This window comes from Cucurbita pepo, chromosome LG12 (genome assembly GCF_002806865.2).
Source record: "Cucurbita pepo subsp. pepo cultivar mu-cu-16 chromosome LG12, ASM280686v2, whole genome shotgun sequence".
Taxonomy (NCBI): domain Eukaryota; kingdom Viridiplantae; phylum Streptophyta; class Magnoliopsida; order Cucurbitales; family Cucurbitaceae; genus Cucurbita; species Cucurbita pepo.
Window position 1 is genome coordinate 2,825,230 of NC_036649.1, and position 23,731 is coordinate 2,848,960.

The following is a 23,731-nucleotide window of genomic DNA, read 5'->3' on the forward strand; positions in this document are numbered from 1 at the left end:
AGGAACTGTTGAGAATTCAGATTCAGAGTGGTGTCTTGAAAGGCGAAAATCGCCACCAAAAGGAAGGTGAGTCGATTGATGATGATGATGATGATGATGATGTGAAGGAAAACCTGTTCTTGAAGATTCAGATGTCGAACCAGTTGCCCTCGTTCCGGGATCGATACTGCCAACATTTGGACCGTTAAGTTGCGATTCTTCCTGAAGCTTGAGGCTTTCCTTGGCTTCTCTCTTCTCTCTTTCTTCATTCTCCTTGAGAAGAAAGTCAACCCATAGATCTGCAAAGGACTGTAAACGAAAATCCATGCTTAGAACAGAGACTTCTACTTTTACTCACAAAAAGATAAAATGGTACAACATNATGAATTTTTGGTTGGGATATTGTGGTTGTAAATGCACTAATAAAGAGAGAGTAGAAAAAGAAGTCAAGCTGTTCATATTGTATTTATGTTGATTCTTAGGTTAGATAAGTGGGAACGAAATGGTTTAATTATATGCATGAAATATGGTTTCTAAGTAGTTGAATGGGGCCTAAGTTTTGACTCAAAAAAGGGTTCATCAATTTTGAAAAATGAAATGAGCAGTGGTCTAGAGTCCTGATTTTGTAGATGATGCAGCAAGAATATCGAAACAAATCGAATCGAAACGTCGTATTTATTCCAAATCTTTACCCAGAAGATGAAATCAGCTGAGAAATTTATAGCTCTTTCAAACAATTACACCAGGTGAGCTGAACAACACTAACCAACCACTCCAAGTAAATGAATTAATTGAACATTACATGGCTTTTATAGTAGTAGTTCATTAACAAACAATAATCTGTAGTTTTCTATTAATTACAAAATCCGATGAAGAAGATCTTAGTATTTTGGGAGCGGTCTTGAACTATAATGAGTGTTCTCAGTTGTTGATGTGAGAGGAACTGTTGAGAATTCAGATTCAGAGTGGTGTCTTGAAAGGCGAAAATCGCCACCAAAAGGAAGGTGAGTCGATTGATGATGATGATGATGATGATGATGTGAAGGAAAACCTGTTCTTGAAGATTCAGATGTCGAACCAGTTGCCCTCGTTCCGGGATCGATACTGCCAACATTTGGACCGTTAAGTTGCGATTCTTCCTGAAGCTTGAGGCTTTCCTTGGCTTCTCTCTTCTCTCTTTCTTCATTCTCCTTGAGAAGAAAGTCAACCCATAGATCTGCAAAGGACTGTAAACGGAAATCCATGCTTAGAACAGAGACTTCTACTTTTACTCACAAAAAGATAAAATGGTACAACATTTGGTAGAAATCCCAGTACATATAGATAAAAGTTAGGTTCAAATTCTTGTATGAAAATGATTAGTCTTTGAACTCTCAAGAAATAAAATAAAATAAGTAATCAGTTCAGTCCCTTGCATTGTTCTACCATATTTTGTTGGATAGATAATAGCACGACGGGGAATATGTATATTAACGAAATGATGTGAGCATGTTCGAAACCATATACGCCGACTACAGTGGGTTTTGAATCAGATCAGGAGACTAAATTGTATTTTGAAACTTTCAGAAACCCATAACTAGGACAAAAATAGGATTTACCAGAAGAAAATCATCCTTCTAGACTAAAAACAAACAAAAACCCACTAAAAATCCCTATATTTGACCAAAATAGATATTGCAAATATTTGACCAAAATAGTTGTGTACCTGGTTATCAGAGGCCATATTAGCCGGCGTCTCCGCTGAGCTTCCTCCCAAAATCCCACCGACCAGGCGTCCAGGAAGGCCCAAAACTCCACGTACAACACCCTTGCTTGGACCTTGTTTAGCAGCTCCTATCCTCATCTTGTCATCTTCAGAAAATCCAAGCATACGGACCATAAGATCCAAAACCTGCATAAGCAATGCACAAGAACTGATTAGATGAAAATTTTTAGAAAGGGAAAAAGAGAAAGGCTAAGTGGGCCATTTTCTAGCCTCATTGAACACTTCCTTATGGTGTATGGAAGGATAAATACCCCAAAAAGTGCAAATTCCTTTCATGGAAAACCCTTCCTGAAAGTGATTATAGAGATGTCTTCTACACAAAAGAATTAATTACTTTAAAGCCTCCAACATTCTTTTCATTATTGTACCAAATAGTGCAATAACTTTCAATTACGATCTTGATTATAGTCAAAATAAGATCCATTCTAATTTCATTCCAACTAAGAACCAAGTAAAGTTGCCTACTCTAAAAGGACATATTCATATAATGTTCACATGTCTGCAGGCGTAGTAAATGCGTCGGACAAAACACGAATCTTATATAATGAATACGTTGATTAAAAGAAACAAGTACCTCTTTGCTGTGGTTTTTCTGGAAGTACGTCACCAGTAATTTGATCACGATACGCCTGCCACAACCCCCCAACAATTATCAGTATTACAACTCCAAAATTTTCAACAAGGCTAAAGTTTGAAGCACAAAATTTTCAGTAGGAACATAGTCATTGTTCTTCATGGTTAAGGCTGGAATAACTTTTCACATATCACTTGTCAATGAAAAATTATGTTCCTCTTTTTTCTAAAACAAAACAAAAAAACAAAAGGCATGTAGTAGAAGACTATTAGCATGCAATGTAAGTGCTGGGAGAAACGAGCAGGGGTGTAAATTCCCAATCAAAGATATTTATGAAGATTTACCTATCAACAAGGAAATCTGAATCCACCGACATCCTATTCAGCCTTGTCATACTCTGATCAAGAGCACGGCGTAGCTTAGAATTATCTTCCTCAAGTTTATTTACTCTGCTTTTCCATTCTCCCAATGCTCGTTCAGAAAGTGAAAGCTTTGACAAAATTTCTTCCTTCTCCTTCTTTAATGCATCTTCTCTTTGGTTGGCATCCTGGGTAATGAAACAAAGTATTAAGCAATAACGAGAAAACCCAAAGGAGAAGAAGTGATAAGCATTAATNGCACAGGAAAAACAAAATTGAAAAGTATTGCTTGAAGGCCAGAATCAGATGTGAGGAGAAGGTGTTCATGAAGTACGTAATTCTTCAAATGAGTAAAGAAAATATAGATAGCCAAAGTTTCAATTTGAAGGGACAATAGTGGCTAGTCAACCTAACAATGGTTGGTAGCTTGTCTTTGTGAAACGTAACAACATCTCTTCTTGGCAATTTGAAAAGGCAAGTACCCTGTGGACACATTCGTCTTCATGGTCTTAATGCAGCTGATGTATTAGTACCTAGACAATATGCCTTAAAATTATCAAGGTGTTCTCCTTTCAAAGGAATGTATCATCGACTCCTGGTGTTCCTTTATCAAGACGATATGGGTCTCTTTGATACAAATTTTCAGCTTCGGGGACCCACATTGCTCCGCAGACGGTAATTTGTAACAATTATTGTGTGCACATTTTAAGTGGAAAGCAAAGATTTCGCGGATCAATGCTATAGCTATCATGTCAATTCTTTGGAGCATTTAGTTAAAAAGAAACAACAAAATTTTCAACAAGGCTAAAGTTTGAAGCACAAAATTTTCAGTAGGAACATAGTCATTGTTCTTCATGGTTAAGGCTGGAATAACTTTTCACATATCACTTGTCAATGAAAAATTATGTTCCTCTTTTTTCTAAAACAAAACAAAAAAACAAAAGGCATGTAGTAGAAGACTATTAGCATGCAATGTAAGTGCTGGGAGAAACGAGCAGGGGTGTAAATTCCCAATCAAAGATATTTATGAAGATTTACCTATCAACAAGGAAATCTGAATCCACCGACATCCTATTCAGCCTTGTCATACTCTGATCAAGAGCACGGCGTAGCTTAGAATTATCTTCCTCAAGTTTATTTACTCTGCTTTTCCATTCTCCCAATGCTCGTTCAGAAAGTGAAAGCTTTGACAAAATTTCTTCCTTCTCCTTCTTTAATGCATCTTCTCTTTGGTTGGCATCCTGGGTAATGAAACAAAGTATTAAGCAATAACGAGAAAACCCAAAGGAGAAGAAGTGATAAGCATTAATTGTACAATTTAAGTGGTCAAATCTCATCAGCAAACTACGAGAGCAATGTGAATCCTTAATTCAAAGAAGTCNATTGTACAATTTAAGTGGTCAAATCTCATCAGCAAACTACGAAAGCAATGTGAATCCTTAATTCAAAGAAGCCCATAAAAATCAGATGTGATAGATGATAATTCTGAAAGTCTAGATACTCACAAAGAGTATGAAAATGTTAAGTTGATAAGTGAGAACTAACTAAATCTGAGACATTATCTTTAGTTCATATTAGAACTAAAAATAAAGACCATTTTTTGTTTTTTTTTTTTTTTGGGGGNAAATTTTCAACAAGGCTAAAGTTTGAAGCACAAAATTTTCAGTAGGAACATAGTCATTGTTCTTCATGGTTAAGGCTGGAATAACTTTTCACATATCACTTGTCAATGAAAAATTATGTTCCTCTTTTTTCTAAAACAAAACAAAAAAACAAAAGGCATGTAGTAGAAGACTATTAGCATGCAATGTAAGTGCTGGGAGAAACGAGCAGGGGTGTAAATTCCCAATCAAAGATATTTATGAAGATTTACCTATCAACAAGGAAATCTGAATCCACCGACATCCTATTCAGCCTTGTCATACTCTGATCAAGAGCACGGCGTAGCTTAGAATTATCTTCCTCAAGTTTATTTACTCTGCTTTTCCATTCTCCCAATGCTCGTTCAGAAAGTGAAAGCTTTGACAAAATTTCTTCCTTCTCCTTCTTTAATGCATCTTCTCTTTGGTTGGCATCCTGGGTAATGAAACAAAGTATTAAGCAATAACGAGAAAACCCAAAGGAGAAGAAGTGATAAGCATTAATTGTACAATTTAAGTGGTCAAATCTCATCAGCAAACTACGAAAGCAATGTGAATCCTTAATTCAAAGAAGCCCATAAAAATCAGATGTGATAGATGATAATTCTGAAAGTCTAGATACTCACAAAGAGTATGAAAATGTTAAGTTGATAAGTGAGAACTAACTAAATCTGAGACATTATCTTTAGTTCATATTAGAACTAAAAATAAAGACCATTTTTTGTTTTTTTTTTTTTTGGCGGGAATCCAATCCCTATTTGGAGATTCTCCAAAACCAGGACATGGGTTTAGAATAGAGATTAAAGATCTCTACAGGGACCAAGATTGCATCCCAACCCAACTTGTTCGACCCCTATAATGTTCCTATAAACAGAAAAAAAAGGAAGACACACTCCACTTAAGAAACCAAGAGCTAAGGCATGTTATTCATAGAAGTATGTATAGATTGACAGTCAGAACAGCGTACTTTTAGCATTTGAGACAATTTAGCTTCTCCTTCTCTTTCCCGAGCCAAGTCACTCTCCAAGTGTTCCTATAGTTCAAAGTATGTATAAGATAATAACACAATCAAAAAATGGCATGCTTAGATACTCATTGCATATTCTATATATTATTACAAACTTAAATAAAATTTCATTTTTCTTTACCTTGGCTTCAATTTCTGCGTAGTACTGGCCGAGTGCAGTTTGAAGATTCAACAGTTCAACGTTCTTGGAATCTATAATACTCGTATAGTTTGCAAGTTTTCTGTTAAGCTCTTCAATAATTTCCTTGGATTTCTGGAGTTCATTTTTACCGTACATCTCAAGCTCCTTCTGAGTTGCAATTGCCTGATTCAATGCCTTCTCTAAATGCAATATCTGGCCCCTTTGATATTCATTATCATGCCGAAGTTCTTCAATTATTCTGCTATCTTCATCCATCTTTTCTGATTCCTCAGATTCCTTGACAGAATTCCAGAAATGAAAGACTACTCAGCTACAGTAGGTTCTAAAGAAAAACACTAGCACACAGAAGATCCAAAGGTTTGCAAGAACCCTTGCAACGAAAAGAATATAAGCAGAAACATTGAAGCACCAACAATCATATTTAATTTAAACAGTTGACAAACATCAGTCTGAATTATAATGATCACTAAATACAATCAAGATCTCCATTAAGGGACTATAAGCAGTCACATTTGAACGCAAACAACTAGTTCTTCCAAGAAGTTTTGAATCAGGACAAGATTTCAGATTTCCACTAAAAAAAATAAAATAAAATAGAGGAGATAGTTTGTGCTTCTATGCACTGACTTCAATCAGATCCTATATCATCCCACTTCTTGAACGAACAGAAAAGGATTAATAGTGTATTTCTGCATCTAGAAGTCCAAATTCATAACCATATCATAGATTTAATTAGGAAAATTTACGTAAACTAAAAAAATTTCACCCGCCTTCATTGACAGTATGGTATTAACTAGTAAAGAATATAGGTCATAAGCTTGATAAATATGCACTTCATATGATAAATTACATCATGCAACTTCAGAGGTTAATAAATGGCCAAACTCTAGTGTGAAGTATCAAGCCCACGAGGTTAAGACAGGAAACCTTTTCCAATAAATGCTGCTTGAGACGTGATAGTTCATGCACAGCTTTGTCTCTCTCCTGCTGCATTTCCTTCAGATCTTTCTTTAATTTTTGCAATGATAGATCCATATCTTCTTTTCCAGGGGAAATTCCAGATAGACCTAATTTCTATGTAAAAGAAGTAAAGAAAAAAAAAGAAAAGGGAAGTCAACCTACAATTCATTAACGCCATTATCAATGCATTTAACCAGTATACGCAAGAATTTTTTAACACATATAGGGCATAAAGGCAAACCACATCTGCAGTGATTTCATGAGAAATCAAACAATCTGAACAGCTGGTAAACAAAATCGGTATTCCAGATTGTGATCAGAATTACCTCGTTTGAACCACTTAGATGCCTATTCACCATTTCCAAAGAACTTGATTGGGCTTCAACACTTGAAGATGTTCGGCATTTTTCCAATGTATCTTCAAGTTCCTTTTTTCCCATCTGTACATGAGAAGCAGCCAATATTAGACAATGAGAACACAGAAATTTTTATAAATATGAAACACATTTCTCACTTATTGCAACCAAAAACTAAGANGGAAATTCCAGATAGACCTAATTTCTATGTAAAAGAAGTAAAGAAAAAAAAAGAAAAGGGAAGTCAACCTACAATTCATTAACGCCATTATCAATGCATTTAACCAGTATACGCAAGAATTTTTTAACACATATAGGGCATAAAGGCAAACCACATCTGCAGTGATTTCATGAGAAATCAAACAATCTGAACAGCTGGTAAACAAAATCGGTATTCCAGATTGTGATCAGAATTACCTCGTTTGAACCACTTAGATGCCTATTCACCATTTCCAAAGAACTTGATTGGGCTTCAACACTTGAAGATGTTCGGCATTTTTCCAATGTATCTTCAAGTTCCTTTTTTCCCATCTGTACATGAGAAGCAGCCAATATTAGACAATGAGAACACAGAAATTTTTATAAATATAAAACACATTTCTCACTTATTGCAACCAAAAACTAAAAATAATTTAGCGACCTCAAGAGTACTTTTTTCTTTCTCCAATTTTGTAATTAATCTCTTCAATCCCTCCACATTATCATCGGACTTCATATTCTCTCTTCTGTTCAACTCAACTTGCAATTGCTTTACTTCTAATTTCTTCTCATTCAATTCTCTTATAATGTTGCTCATCTCCAACGATGCCTGCTTAAGAAAAGGTAAAATGTTAATAAGCAAACAAAAATAAGGGCATATTGGGTACAGTTACTAACAAACATGCATATGTAGACATATTCAAAGGAATGAACTGACATCCAGTAAAGAGTGACAAGAAAGTAACATAATCAACTCTGCAACAATGACACAGCTCTCCAATTCATCCTCTAACCCTAGAATAGCCGGAANTGGGTACAGTTACTAACAAACATGCATATGTAGACATATTCAAAGGAATGAACTGACCTCCAGTAAAGAGTGACAAGAAAGTAACATAATCAACTCTGCAACAATGACACAGCTCTCCAATTCATCCTCTAACCCTAGAATAGCCGGAAGACACATCCTGGTTTAAACAGTTGACTTCAGGTGTGTTGTGCAAACCATGTATTGGTGATACTAGGCATTCACGCAGCCAAGTGAATGCTAGGTGCACCTATGCTCTAAAGGCACATTACATCATAACAAAATCTAAGAAGATAGCCCTAGATTCCTAGTACTTTCATTAGTGCCTACAAAAGAACAAAAATGCATTGTGAAGCTGTGATTCACAACACAATAGTTCTTTTTGCTCTCGCAAATAGACAGCAGAGCGTAACAAGGATGTTCTATGAGTTAGCCGTAGGAAGAACAAGGGAGTAACATTATGAGAGTGTTCCAAGATTTCTTTGGAATGGAATTATCAAAGCCAGACTTAACGAGACTTACATTTCTCTTATTCCAAGAAAGTGGATACTTGCATGATAGCCGAATTTCAGCCTATTAGCCTCACCGCTTATCTTTACAAGATTGTGGCTTGTGTTCTCTCCAAGCTACTCAAAACCATTTTCCCCCAAAGTATCATTGACTATCAAACAGCCTAAGGAAGACAAATCCTCAATGCCTCACACAAGGCCAACAAATTCATTGATGAAAGGAAAAGGAAAAAAGAGGAAGGGGTCGAACATTAAACTTGATGTGAAAAAGACATTCGACAAGGATGATCGGGGGTTCCTCAACAACATCCTCGCTCCAAAGGGTTTTGGTCAAAAATCGGGATAGTGGATTGAAGTGCATCTCATTGGTAAATTCGCTATCATCACTNCAAAGGGTTTTGGTCAAAAATCGGGATAGTGGATTGAAGTGCGTCTCATTGGTAAATTCGCTATCATCAATAATGGTCCATTTAGGGAGAGGATCTGTACTAGAGGTCTCCCAGGGTGACCCTTTGTACCCTTGCTTTCTTCATTCTTGTAATGGATAGCCTAAGTCACTACTCACACAGGCTGAATCTTTAGGTCAAATTGAAGCANAAAATAAAATAAAATAGAGGAGATAGTTTGTGCTTCTATGCACTGACTTCAATTAGATCCTATATCATCCCACTTCTTGAACGAACAGAAAAGGATTAATAGTGTATTTCTGCATCTAGAAGTCCAAATTCATAACCATATCATAGATTTAATTAGGAAAATTTACGTAAACTAAAAAAATTTCACCCGCCTTCATTGACAGTATGGTATTAACTAGTAAAGAATATAGGTCATAAGCTTGATAAATATGCACTTCATATGATAAATTACATCATGCAACTTCAGAGGTTAATAAATGGCCAAACTCTAGTGTGAAGTATCAAGCCCACGAGGTTAAGACAGGAAACCTTTTCCAATAAATGCTGCTTGAGACGTGATAGTTCATGCACAGCTTTGTCTCTCTCCTGCTGCATTTCCTTCAGATCTTTCTTTAATTTTTGCAATGATAGATCCATATCTTCTTTTCCAGGGGAAATTCCAGATAGACCTAATTTCTATGTAAAAGAAGTAAAGAAAAAAAAAGAAAAGGGAAGTCAACCTACAATTCATTAACGCCATTATCAATGCATTTAACCAGTATACGCAAGAATTTTTTAACACATATAGGGCATAAAGGCAAACCACATCTGCAGTGATTTCATGAGAAATCAAACAATCTGAACAGCTGGTAAACAAAATCGGTATTCCAGATTGTGATCAGAATTACCTCGTTTGAACCACTTAGATGCCTATTCACCATTTCCAAAGAACTTGATTGGGCTTCAACACTTGAAGATGTTCGGCATTTTTCCAATGTATCTTCAAGTTCCTTTTTTCCCATCTGTACATGAGAAGCAGCCAATATTAGACAATGAGAACACAGAAATTTTTATAAATATGAAACACATTTCTCACTTATTGCAACCAAAAACTAAGAATAATTTAGCGACCTCAAGAGTACTTTTTTCTTTCTCCAATTTTGTAATTAATCTCTTCAATCCCTCCACATTATCATCGGACTTCATATTCTCTCTTCTGTTCAACTCAACTTGCAATTGCTTTACTTCTAATTTCTTCTCATTCAATTCTCTTATAATGTTGCTCATCTCCAACGATGCCTGCTTAAGAAAAGGTAAAATGTTAATAAGCAAACAAAAATAAGGGCATATTGGGTACAGTTACTAACAAACATGCATATGTAGACATATTCAAAGGAATGAACTGACCTCCAGTAAAGAGTGACAAGAAAGTAACATAATCAACTCTGCAACAATGACACAGCTCTCCAATTCATCCTCTAACCCTAGAATAGCCGGAAGACACATCCTGGTTTAAACAGTTGACTTCAGGTGTGTTGTGCAAACCATGTATTGGTGATACTAGGCATTCACGCAGCCAAGTGAATGCTAGGTGCACCTATGCTCTAAAGGCACATTACATCATAACAAAATCTAAGAAGATAGCCCTAGATTCCTAGTACTTTCATTAGTGCCTACAAAAGAACAAAAATGCATTGTGAAGCTGTGATTCACAACACAATAGTTCTTTTTGCTCTCGCAAATAGACAGCAGAGCGTAACAAGGATGTTCTATGAGTTAGCCGTAGGAAGAACAAGGGAGTAACATTATGAGAGTGTTCCAAGATTTCTTTGGAATGGAATTATCAAAGCCAGACTTAACGAGACTTACATTTCTCTTATTCCAAGAAAGTGGATACTTGCATGATAGCCGAATTTCAGCCTATTAGCCTCACCGCTTATCTTTACAAGATTGTGGCTTGTGTTCTCTCCAAGCTACTCAAAACCATTTTCCCCCAAAGTATCATTGACTATCAAACAGCCTAAGGAAGACAAATCCTCAATGCCTCACACAAGGCCAACAAATTCATTGATGAAAGGAAAAGGAAAAAAGAGGAAGGGGTCGAACATTAAACTTGATGTGAAAAAGACATTCGACAAGGATGATCGGGGGTTCCTCAACAACATCCTCGCTCCAAAGGGTTTTGGTCAAAAATCGGGATAGTGGATTGAAGTGCATCTCATTGGTAAATTCGCTATCATCACTAATGGTCCATTTAGGGAGAGGATCTGTACTAGAGGTCTCCCAGGGTGACCCTTTGTACCCTTGCTTTCTTCATTCTTGTAATGGATAGCCTAAGTCACTACTCACACAGGCTGAATCTTTAGGTCAAATTGAAGCACGTGAGAAATGGGAAGGTGAGCATCAACCATATCTATTTTTCCAATGGCACCATGATAGGCCCCTGATTGTAGAAGTGTATACACGTAGGAAGGGAAGGAAAGTAGTGAGAGATGGAAAACATGTACGCGTGAAGTGTGGCTCACGGTATTTTGTTAGTTAGAATGGGCTAGAGAAGTTGGATATTTAGCTGGTTGTCTTGCTAAGTAGAGTATCTTTTTGCATCCTTTTTAAGCATTCTCTTTGAGAATTAGGAGAGATAGGAAACTCTCTAATATTTATTGGTACCTTGCCATCTGATGATGAANCATCCTTTTTAAGCATTCTCTTTGAGAATTAGGAGAGATAGGAAACTCTCTAATATTTATTGGTACCTTGCCATCTGATAAAATTGTTGGACAAGACCTATCACACCATTTCGTTCTCCCCTTTGATTGACAACTCCTTGAACAACCTGTTCGAAGTTGTTGATTATTTTGAAAGGGTATTGGGTCTAAACATTAATCTCCACAATTCTTAAATTTTGGGCATCAATGTTCTCTCTAATTGAGGCTCTTGCTTGTCGGTTTGAATGTACAGTTGGGACTTGGCTAAGTCCGTACCTGGGACTCCCCCTCAACATCTCCCCCAATTTTTTGGCTTTTTGAGCCCCAATGATATAAAAGATCGGGAGAAGATGATCTTCCTAGGTCTCCTGATTTATATCCAAAGGAGGGAGGCTTATGCTCCTTCAAGCCACCCTCTCCAATCTTCCAACATACTACCTTTTCGTTATAAGGTGGCTCAAGAAGAAGAAAGCCACCCTCTCCAATCTTCCAACACACTACCTTCCCCTTATCAATTTTCCTAGTAAGGTGGCTCAAGAAGTGGAAAGGCATTGCAGGAATTTTATTTGGAGAGTAGGGTCAGATGGGTCGGGCATCCACCTAGTCTAATGGAGAAAATTTCTCTTCCCCATTGAACAAAGTGGGAAGGGTTATTCCCCAAAAGACAAGAATAGAGCATTGCGTTCTAAGTGGATGGCGGTATAATCATGAGAGGGAGACTCTCTGGAGAAGGCTTATTTTTATAAATATGACCATCCCTCTCTTTCATCTCAACTCTAAGCAGAAGGGCCATGCCAAGTCATTAAAAGGCAACGGCACCTCATTAAAAGGCAGCAGCGCCCTCATTACTAGGTGTATTTGAATTCTAGTGAGTGATGGGGCTCATATTCATTTTGGAATTATCAGTGGCTTTCAAGAGGGGCCTTGGCTAGTTGTTCTCCTCTCCAATATAGACGTCTCAACAGAAAACTGCCACCGTCAAGGAGTCATGTCACCCCAAGGATAGCTTCTGGAATTTCATTTGGGTAGGAACCTCAAGGATGCTGAAGCTATTGAATGGGCCGAATTGATTTATTTGCTTCAGCAACCCTATTTAGAAGGGTTGACTGGTGGATGTGGTCTCAAACCACTAATGGATTTCCCACTACGAAATCTCTTTTGCAGGATATGATCTCTTCATCAACCTTATATGATTCTCTGTTGGCTGAAACTATTTGGAAGGGACGCTATCTAGAGAAGATAAAATTCCTTTTGTGGGAAGTCCCACATCAGACGTTAATACTTTGGACCTCTTACAGAAATGCTTGCCCCATATGGCCATCTTCCCCAGTTGGTGCTCCTTGTGTAAGGCTGCAAATGAATCTCAAAGCCACATCTTGCTTCATTGCCCCTTCACTCGGGTTTTTTGAGACAAAATGTTGGTAAAGTTTGGCTGGTCAGAGGTTTTTCCTTTTCATGTTGAAGACTTCTATCATCTTCTCGTGGGGCTCACTTTCATAAACAGAAAAAACTTTGATTTGGATTAGCATCTCTATGGACTTTTTTTGGCTACTCTGGAAAGAAAGGAATAGGATCTTCAATGACAGAATAATCTTTCAATAAGGTCTTTGATCTTGTTAATAAATATATTGTATCTCAGTGTAAATTGTCTAATCTCTTCTCTTCTTATAGCTATGCTTCCCTTTTAATAAATCTGGATAGCCTTTTAATTTAATCATGAATTTTCCATCCTTTTGTAAATTTCATAAATCAATGAGATTGTACCCTTAACTTTGTGGGTTGTATGAATTAAAACCTCAAGCTAACAATTATACAATTTAGACCCTAAACTTTCGTGAGTGAATCAACTTAAACCCTCTATAAAATTAGATTTTAAAACCGTTAATGCATTACTTCCATACAAGTATAAGACTTCCTTAAGTGCAGAATTGATATATATAACAGAGGGAAATGTGAGGATCAACTTTTTATTTGCTCAGCTTCTTCTATGTTTCTGTACTTATTTAGAAAGAATTACTTGGTTTTTTTTTTTTCTCCTACTTCGATGAGACTTTTGCAAAAGAATAATTTTATCTCGATGACTAAAGTTGATTTAAAATGGAATTAATTCAAAAGAGCTACAAATCACTGACAAATGGTCAAAATTGATTAACTAATGGAAGTTTAGGATCTAAACTAATACAACTGTTAGTTTGAAGTTTTAATTGACACAATCAAAAGTTGGAATAGATTGATATTTGCCAACCAAAGAGTGAGTAACGTGGTCAATAATTCTCTTAGATATTCAGGAATGCATGGCACTTTCGGATCCTTACAAAAGAGAAAATAACAATTTACAGAGGAAAGACAAAGTAAACAAACTTAAAAGACAATTAACAGAAAACATGAAATCAAAAAAATAATAACTTGCGCATAAGGTATATTCAGTTTGAAACTTCAGCTCCAAGTAAACTCATAATTAATATTTAAATTTCAAACTTACTTTGTCCTTGTTCATATGTAGAGAGTTCAACTCCTCCTGGAACTTTTTGTTCAATTTTTGCTCCTCTGTAAGGGAGAGAGATAGACTGAGATCAATATCCATTATCGGAGTCAATGAAGGAAGAAGAAATTGAAATAAATAGGAGTATATTNATCTTTAAGGAGAAAAATGTGACCTCGTAATCTTAATTGCACATCTGCCAACTGATCCCTTTCTTGTTGAAGTTCCTTCCTTAACTGTTTCATCTCAAGAGTAGTTTGCACATCTTGCAGTGATCCAATATTCCCTTCTTGAAAATCTGTAAGCTCCTAGAAGGAATTCATATATCTGTTTGTCAAGTTCATTTATCATTAACAAATAAAACTAAGTAAATTCAAATAAGTGATTGGTTTTTTACAAATTAAAAAACATTAGGAATATGCTATTGTGATGGTAAACAGACACTAGCAAAAAAAACTATTAAACCAGAAATTTTAGGGTATCAATAGAAACATGCTATTGATTTTACTGGAAGAGAAAAATCAAAAAGGTGTTAAACGTTCAAGAAGACCAAATTTCTTCCTATAATAATCCCAATATACGCCTACCACAAATTCCTCAAACCCACTCACTTTATTTGCAACTAACGAACCCCCCAACAAATAACCTCCGCTAGTATGCTTCTAATATCCTAATGGTATTCTGATATAACAATCGAGAGCAAGTCTTTTGAGGGTATACTATAAGATAAGAGAGGAAAACATAGAAAACAAAGATAACTGAGAGGTCTATAGTCTCCCATAATACAAAATACCTGAGATAATCTCCACACTCCTAACATATACTATGCTGGGGGCCCCCATACAATAACAAAATATTCCTCTGCTCCCTGACCCTAACTGTTACGAAACTCTGGGATTTAATGTACCAACCTTATTGAAGAACAAGATCTTTAGGTCTAAATTATCCAAGAACCCCAAAAACGATAAGAAATCAACCCAAGAAATGTTTTATAACGGATTATCTTGATGACAAAGATCAAGAGTAAAAAATCTCGTTTCTAAACTCATGATTCAAATCACTCCATAAGAAAGCTTGATCAAGACTACTTCAATGACTCTAGCATGCAAATCTAACCACAAAAAATGCAAAAGAACAAACTCATGGCTTAAGAATATGCAACTTTCATTTTAATATTCAAAACCTCCGGCTAAAGCAACAACATGAATGACTATTTATAGCCTTGAGTACAAACCTTAGAGTACCCTATGGTCAACCGAAAGGTTATGCCTCTCATGCCCATCAATACCATAATGACCACTAATTAATTGTAACTTAAAATCTTAAAAATAATACTCTAAAATTGAAAAATATAATGAAGTCTCCCTAAATCCAAACGTGTATGATACAATCTTGCCATCCACTATGAAATCTTTGTGGCATGATTAAGACACCTTATTTCATATCACTAACTAACTCGCTCTCCATCACACACCCTTCTGTCTTCTTTATACGCCTCTCCCAGCATATGTAAAAGGTATTGGAGGCTTCTGTCTATCATATTTCTAACATTCATTCTAAAATTACTACTAAGACTGCTTTTCCCTTGAAACATTTCTTGTCTCCAAGTTTTGGTCAATTGATGAAGTTTTGATTGATGCCCATTGGTTTTGCAGGTTCAGGTTCAAAAGTTCAAATGGAATAAATCAATAGAAAATCATAGTTCTCCGTTCTTTTTTTCTCTACCCAATTCCCTCTACTTGGCTGTGAGCCCCTCTCGTAATTATTAATTGAGGTGTTGCTAAAAAGTACCTGAACAGTCCCACACCAGCAGATTAGATTAGATATTTCAGTTAGATCGTGCCCCCCAGGCCCATAAATATGGACAACTGCTTGATTTTCCTTTTTCTTGTTTTTTCTCCAGAAAAAAGGCTCGAGCAAAACTTATCATGCCCAGCACCAAACCTCAAAATTTTCCTAACCCTAATTATTTGCACGAGCTACGAATCTCTCCCCCCAACTCTTCATACCTCCAACACTCGTACACCAAGCCCTTCTCTAGTGCACCCCATTTCTTTGTTGCCTGCTTCCAAATTGGCTTTGTTCCTCCCTTTTGACAGTTTCTTCATNTCATACCTCCAACACTCGTACACCAAGCCCTTCTCTAGTGCAACCCCATTTCTTTGTTGCCGGATTCCAAATTGGCTTTGTACCTCCCTTTTGACAGTTTCTTCGTAACATTTCTGCCTACTTCACCTCCACCAATTTGACAATTTAGACCCATGGAACTTTCTCCATTTACGTCCAAGTGCTCCCAGCTTAACAGTAGTACTAAATAGCCCCTTGATCATCTTCTGGATTTTGGAAGGTACCGAAGCACAGTATTCCAACCCATTTTTTTCCTCTCCTTCTCTACACTAACTATAGAAGCATCCCTTTTTCAAAAAANACCCATTTTTTTCCTCTCCTTCTCTACACTAACTATAGAAGCCATCCATTTTGCAAAAGAAAAAAATTCTCCATCTATGAAAGTGGAAACCAGCCTCTTTGCTGTGGATTTTTGGTTCTACGTACAACTGAACCTCTTCTATCCCAATAATTAAATTACTACAATTAGGTTCGGATATATAATGCTTTTTTTTTTTAACACAATACCCTTGTTGTGATCCACACTCTCCAAATAGATCTCGGATGTACCCATCTATAGCTCCTTTATCCCTAGACTGTCCTGAGCTAATGTAGCATTTCAAACNAGCTCCTTTATCCCTAGACTGTCCTGAGCTAATGTAGCATTTCAAACCCTTGACCTTTCTCTTCTTCGTTATAAAGTGGTTCAAGCCTAACAAAGATCCTTGCATGATGTTATAGACTAATAAGAATAAGAGAGAAACAAAGAAATATTGAGACAGCCAACGATCCTTTCTCGAACCACAACTACTTAAGTCTAGTACCTAAGCTTATACTTGAAGCAAAGAGCCTTGTACATAAAACAATATAGAAAAATGATTTTTACTAAGAACTGAGCCGTATTACTTCTTTAGATGACAAAAACATACAACACAAGGATAAAAAACAACCAAAGCCAAGGGATCACGAAAAGCTTCTCTAATTACCTTTAATTAAAAAAAAAAAAAAATAAATAAAAAAAAATAAAAAAAAAAAGAAGAAGTATAATTACAAAAGAATTTCAATCATAATTCAAATTCTAATCAATTTTCCAAGATTTTTCTTACAAGGTTATTTTCAAAGCAAATAGAATCATGCCCTATTTTCGGTAATATGCATATTTGAGTACATTGAGTTAATTGCAGCATCTACTCTATTTCAACCTCAGTTACCTTGATTATATTTGGAAGATTGCTATTTAACCTAACAACATTAGGCTTATGAAAATTTATTTATATTTTATGACTGTAAATTTAATTACATGACATTGAAAGCATCTAGCTTGCCCCCTTTCTTGACCAAAGGCCAGCTCATCACCGTTAATTTAAGATTATTATATGACGATTAAAAATCCAAAAATTATTTAAGATTGTTAATTTATTAAATTTTGCCTGCATAAATTGGTAGAAATGTTTCTCTGTAACAGGGAGTAAAGAGTTCCATAACCGTATCATTTACCTGTGAAGTTGAATGTTCTGGTACCATCTTACTCTGGTAATCAAGTTTTCCAGAGTGTGAAGCTCCATTAGCAATTCCATCCTGCTTAGACACAATACCATTACGCCGGGTCTTCCCCCTAAGCAGTCGGGTAGGTGATTGATCGCTCCCCTGCAAAATGATCGAAATATAGATAAAACAAAAAACAAAGAAGTATCCAGAAAACTACAATAACGTGATAGGTCGCCATGATATCATGATAATCATTTTAAAAAGGAAAAAAAAAATATATATATAGTAGTCAAAAAATAACATCACGGGGAAATGTAAAATATTCCTAAACCAAAACCCAGCCTTCTCTCTCTTAATTTTGGTGGTCATCCATTCGTAGATGAGAAAATGCTTCTTGGATGCATATCAATAAAGATTTCTTATGGTTGATTTGGATTGGGAGGAATCATCATGTCTTCACTAACAAAGATCCATCTTTTGATAGGTTTTTTTGACATATTATCTTCCTAGCAATATCTTGGTGTAAACTATNGATAGGTTTTTTTGACATATTATCTTCCTAGCAATATCTTGGGGTAAACTCTCATCTCTTTTTCATTCTTATAACTTTGATTCTCTTTTGTCCAATTGGAGAAGCCGTATGCAACTCCTACGGATTGGGGCATCATTTCTTTTTATTTTTCCGTTATAAAAAAAGACCTTCTTTGGGGTTGAGGCATTCATTCTGGTTGACAATATTGAGGATCAAAGATCTAACGGTGAAAATGACACACCTTTCAAGGGACCAAGCTCTTAAGACTTCTATATTGTACGGAGAAAAGGTTGCTATGAAAGAAGATAACAAGGCCCCCTCCTCCACTTATGCATCAAAGAGGTTTCTTCTAAATTTTAGGCCTCAATCCCTTTAAGCATCAGACTAGCACTAGATACAACTCCAGATATAACTGAAATCCTGGAATTAGCCACTATATTCTAGGCAAGGCAAACCAAAGAGGAGCACTCATGAGCCAAGGATATTCCTAGAAGAGAATTTCTCCCTACGAACTACTGGTTTATAACGTTTGTCAACCTTGGAGGAACACTTAGGCCTTGCGATATTGATCCATGGCCTGATAAATTTAAAGGATCCTCTTGATGAGGTTAGTGGCTCCCTTACCTCCTCGCCAAAATAAAGTCTCTGTACTGTACACTTCCTCCAGCTTCTTGATTGTCTGTTTTGAACATTTGAAGATGAATGTACAGTGAAGGGAGATTTTTTAAAGAAATCAATTTGCTAGAGACAACCTTGCATCTCTTGAAGGTATAAGTTCTTCCAATTTGCTAAATTTCTAGTGACCTTATCTTTGATGAGCTCCTAAAACTCCAAATCACTTATTCTCCCCGCCCAACAGCATTGCAAGGCAAGAAAGAGGCCAAGATCCATCACAACCTCACAAAGCAGCAAGGGCCTTCACCTCCCCGCCATTCACATTAGGACCAGACAAGTTAGGTAGATTGATCTTGAGACAAAGAGGACTTAAAACAGCTTGACATCTCCTTTAAGTTGATTAGTTGTCATGATCATTAGCCAAGAAAAGGAGTCTCATATGCAAATTGTAGGTGGTTTAAGTGTATGTAATAAATTCCAATCATAAGGTCTCGTAAACAATCCTCTTTCATACCTTTTTCCAACAAGCTTTTGAATACATCAACCACTAACACGTAAAATAAATAAATAATAAGTGCCGATGTGTCCTCCTGTCCAAGTCCCTAGAAGGTTTTTTAGGTGGGTTTGGCTTAAGATGAAAACATGCTTGCTCCCGGGCTTGCCAAGCCTCAAGTTTGTTGGGCATACCCATAGGTCTCAATGTTACCAAGACTTTCTTTTTTAAAGAGAAACAGATTTCATTCGGTAATGAAATATACAAAATGCTAATGGAGGCTAGAAACCCTTCTAATTAGCACGAATGAAAATACTAATGAAGCAATTACAAAAAAGATTTGTCAAGCTTGCACCAAGTGGCTGTTGTATACAAAACAATATCAAAAAGATAAGTGTAGTTTTCTTCCCTTCCTAGTGAAAAATTTATCATTTTTGTCGAGCCAGCTTATCCAAAGAAAACTACCTAAACTTACTACCCCAATCCCAATCCTTCCCACAGATTTCCCAAACCAAAACTTTTGAAACCTGCATTTCAAGCTGTAACTCTACATTACAACTACAGAAATATAAGCCTACAAACAAACCACTTACAAGCAGGGACAGGAATAACATCTTTAACATTTTTCCATGCAGCATGAGGTATTAAAGCAAAAGCCGGGGCNCAGAAATATAAGCCTACAAACAAACCACTTACAAGCAGGGACTGGAATAACATCTTTAACATTTTTCCATGCAGCATGAGGTATTAAAGCAAAAGCCGGGGCTGGAATAACATTGTAATGTCATTGACAAAAATGTGATAATTCTGACACACAACCACAAAATATAAAATAAAAANATTGACAAAAATGTGATAATTCTGACACACAACCACAAAATAAAATAAAAACCAGCCCCACATATAGTAATCTATCAAGCTCATAAGTTTTCATCCGCGTTCCAATAATTACCTTCATTTCATTAGTTCCATTTGATGGTGATTTGGAACTTTCAGCTCTAGGTGAATTTGTTGATGTATTTGTGCCTTCCAAACTCTGTTTTAGCGAGCCATTTTCCTTGTTCAATCGTAAGATTAGCTCCTGCCAAAGGAATATGACACAGGAAATAACAATAAAGGTTTGTTTGGTATGCAATTAGAATTTTCTTGTATGTTTTCCGATTCATTGAAGTATATAGATTCGGCGAATAACCAAATTGCAATTTTAATTTTGTGAACACTGGAAGGGCAAAACAATCTTATTCATTTTCACTAATCAATAGCAACCATCATTATAGAAGAATGCAAACTATTAAAGTAAAAAACCATCGACAGCAACTAATAGATACTACTACAAACAAATTACTCAGAAATCACTGGATATGGCTATATACAACAGGGAAATAGAACAGTGAGTGCAAAGGTAAAAAACTCCAAGGAGCAACTAGAATACCTCTTTTTCCTTTAGCAGAGCTGCATAATTCATCGATAATGACTTAATATCCCTCTCAGATTCCTGAAGCCTCTTAATTTCTGTTTTGTATTGTTCAATCTACAAGCACAATAATGAAAAACACCGTACAAGATTTAAGTTAACCAGTTCAAAGGAAACTCAAAAGAAAAGAAACACAAAGATATAAGCCAGTCAAATAATGACAAACAGAAGCGCTATATATGAACCTGGATATATGCTATGAGTTTCAAACCAACCAAACTAGANAAAAAAAAAAAAAAAAAAAAAAAAAAAAAAAAAAAAAAAAAAAAAAAAAAAAAAAAAAAAAAAAAACAGAAAAACAACAAACAAAACTAGCAGCCCTTTACAATTTCAAGAGCTTCTAAAATTTCATCCTCTTTTATTCTGGAGGGAGAAAGAGCTCTTAAAATGAAAGAAAATAAGCATTAGAACTCTGAACGGGCACACCACTCCCAGACCACAATCTGGAAATTCCAAGCAGTGTATGAAAACACAATTAATAGCAATAACAAAAATGCTTCACATACTGGCAATTATTGTTCGAGGTCTTCAATAATCATAATATACAAAACCTTATTAAAGATGCTTTTATCAAAGCATATCTTCCTTTTCCACGAGGGAAAAGCCTCCAGCCTCTTTTCAGCCTAAGGGCTGGGTAAAGCAAACCCCCTCCCCTAGAAAACTCCGAATAAGCAATTTCCAATTGCTGATAATCATCAGTAGGCTGTAAGTTACAAAAGAATTTAGAATGTAAGGAGGTTGTGAGATCCCCCANATCATCAGTAGGCTGTAAGTTACAAAAGAATTTAGAATGTAAAGAGGTTGTGAGATCCCATATCGGCCTTGATGGGAAGCCTGAAAGGAAAGCCCAAAGTGGACAATATCTGCTAACAGTGGACTCGGGTTGTTACAAATGGTATCAAATCCAGACACCGGACGATGTGCTAGCAAGGAGACTGAGCCCCAAAGGAGGTGGATACAAGGTGGTGTGCCAACATGGGAGTCCCATATCGATNGGAAGCCTGAAAGGAAAGCCCAAAGTGGACAATATCTGCTAAAAGTGGACTCGGGTTGTTACAAATGGTATCAAATCCAGACACCGGACGATGTGCTAGCAAGGAGACTGAGCCCCAAAGGGGGTGGATACAAGGTGGTGTGCCAACATGGGAGTCCCATATCGATTGGAGAAGGGAACGAGTGTCAGTGAGGACGCTGGGCCCCGAAGGGGGTAGATTGTGAGAGCCCACATTGGGTGGAGAGGAGAACGAAGCATTCTTTATAAGGGTGTGGAAACCTCTCCCTAGCAGACGCGTTTTGAAAGCTTTGAGTGAAAGTGCGGAAGGGAAAGCCTAAAGAGGACAATATCTGCTAGCGGTGGACTTGGGTTGTTATAGAGGCCTACCAAGAAACCTTATTTTGTACAAGGTGACAAAAAAATCAAAATTAAGAGATTTATATTGAAAAGATACAGATTTCTTTCCAGCCAAATATGCCACAATAGAGCTCTAGTAACGCAGCTTCCCAAAATCCTAGCTGTGGCCTTTAAATTCTAATCGTTAAGATTTTCGTAGAGTCAATCTTCGATCCTCCAAGGAAAGCAAGTCACACTCCCCAACTTCTCAAAAATAAAATTTCAAGCCTTAGACACAAAGGAACAGTGAAGAAACAAACTGTAAAAATATCTTCGACAAAAACAAACTGTAGAACCAGTGGCTATTATAAATTATTACATCTAATGCCGTGCACCACGCCTTAATCCTTTAAACCTCAGACCTTAATTAAAATGAATGTTCGAACGGAATCAAACATCAGTATAGCAATCAGCTAACAAAGGTGTTCTCGATTTGTAACCAAACACTCCCTTCCTGAAACCAAACCCTCTATTCTTCCCTGTCATATAACCTAATTGAGTTATAATCTCATTGAAATTACAAAATAAACTAAACCGAACCAATTCACAATAACGTGCTCATAAACCCCTAAAAATCAAAATGCATCATCACCTCCCCACAATTCAGCTATAACAAGAAACCAAGTCCATAAACAATAATGCACCTCAGGATGATGAGCATCCTCAATCCCATTGGCAATCGGGGACCGCGTCACCGGATTCGAATGAGCAAAGCTATGCGAGTTCCTCCGATCAGATACCGAAACATCAACATCCCCTCCATTGGAGCCATAGATCGCAAATTCCTCTTCATCATCGTCGTGATGCACATCGAGAGCTATCTTATTCAGATTCTCTTTCAAATTAGCTATCGAGCTCCACATCATTCATACACCAGAACCCCAGAGACCCAAAATGGCTCCTAAATTCCAGTACACGAGCACCGTAAGGTGCTAAGAACGATGGAAATAGAAGGAATTTGCACCAAATTTCTGCAAGAGCTGGAGAAGAAATCAGATGGAGAAACGGAAGGAACTGAATCTTGCAGATCTGAGTCTGTCAGTTGGTGAGGCGAAGACGAAATGTATTTTTGGTATAAGAAATGGAGAGAAGAGAATTAATTTGAGAGTAAAGAGACGATTTTTCGTTTAAGACTTTATGCATTGTGCGTCGTCCAGTGCAATATTCTGTCGGTTTATACCAGACGACATGTCGATACTTGCATAATAAATCATACATCCTATACAATTAATAAATAAAAAAAATTACTCGAAACATAGTTTAGTAAATAAGACATAAGTATATCTTAAAAATCACGACGGGTCGTTTGTCACTTAGCGTAATACTTATCCGTCTCGTTAGTTCGTAAGTTAAAAATTACAAAATTAGTCATTATAGTTTTACAGAGTATTAATTTGTCCTTATGATTTTATGTTATTATTATTATTATTATTATTTGTCCTTATGGTTCGGGTTTATTTTTAATTTTATCCTTATGGTTTAAAGATTTTCAATTGAACTCATATGTTATTAAAAATTTTAATTTATACTGTATAGTTTTTGTGAGATCTCACCTCGATCAAATCGATCAAAGAAAGAAATGAGTGCTAGCATAGCAAGGACGCTGGGCCTCGAATGGGATTGATTGTGAGATCCCACGTCAATTGGAGAGGGGGACGAGTGCCAACGAGGACGCTGGCCCCGAAGGGAGGTGGATTGTGAGATCTCTCATCGGTTGGAGATGGGAACGAAGCA

At 36.5% G+C, this 23,731-nt stretch overlaps 1 protein-coding gene across 1 annotated transcript; it reads right to left on the reverse strand.

The window, feature by feature from the left end:
* Positions 1-637: 637 nt before the first annotated feature.
* LOC111806831 (golgin candidate 4-like) lies at positions 638-23,086 on the reverse strand. Its single transcript, XM_023692323.1, has 15 exons — positions 22,642-23,086; positions 20,566-20,664; positions 20,086-20,214; positions 17,503-17,652; positions 14,075-14,207; positions 13,900-13,964; positions 9,844-10,011; positions 9,621-9,734; positions 9,262-9,408; positions 5,466-5,762; positions 5,285-5,350; positions 4,551-4,753; positions 2,319-2,373; positions 1,685-1,870; positions 638-1,205 (listed from the first exon to the last, which is right to left on the reverse strand). The coding sequence occupies exons 1-15, from the start codon at positions 22,861-22,863 to the stop codon at positions 861-863; spliced, it is 2,379 nt and encodes a 792-aa protein (XP_023548091.1). The 5' UTR covers positions 22,864-23,086; the 3' UTR covers positions 638-860.
* Positions 23,087-23,731: the final 645 nt, after the last annotated feature.

What these genes read in the sequence shown, in the direction of transcription:
- LOC111806831 (XM_023692323.1), bottom strand. Translation starts at nt 22,863, where the DNA reads ATGATGTGGAGCTCGATAGCTAATTTGAAAGAGAATCTGAATAAGATA. An exon ending in TGTGCAATTAAGATTACGAG is followed by an intron (nt 13,965 to 14,074) that starts GTCACATTTTTC and finishes TCTCCCTTACAG; the next exon opens with AGGAGCAAAAATTGAACAAA. An exon ending in ATCTAAGTGGTTCAAACGAG is followed by an intron (nt 9,409 to 9,620) that starts GTAATTCTGATC and finishes TCTTTTACATAG; the next exon opens with AAATTAGGTCTATCTGGAAT.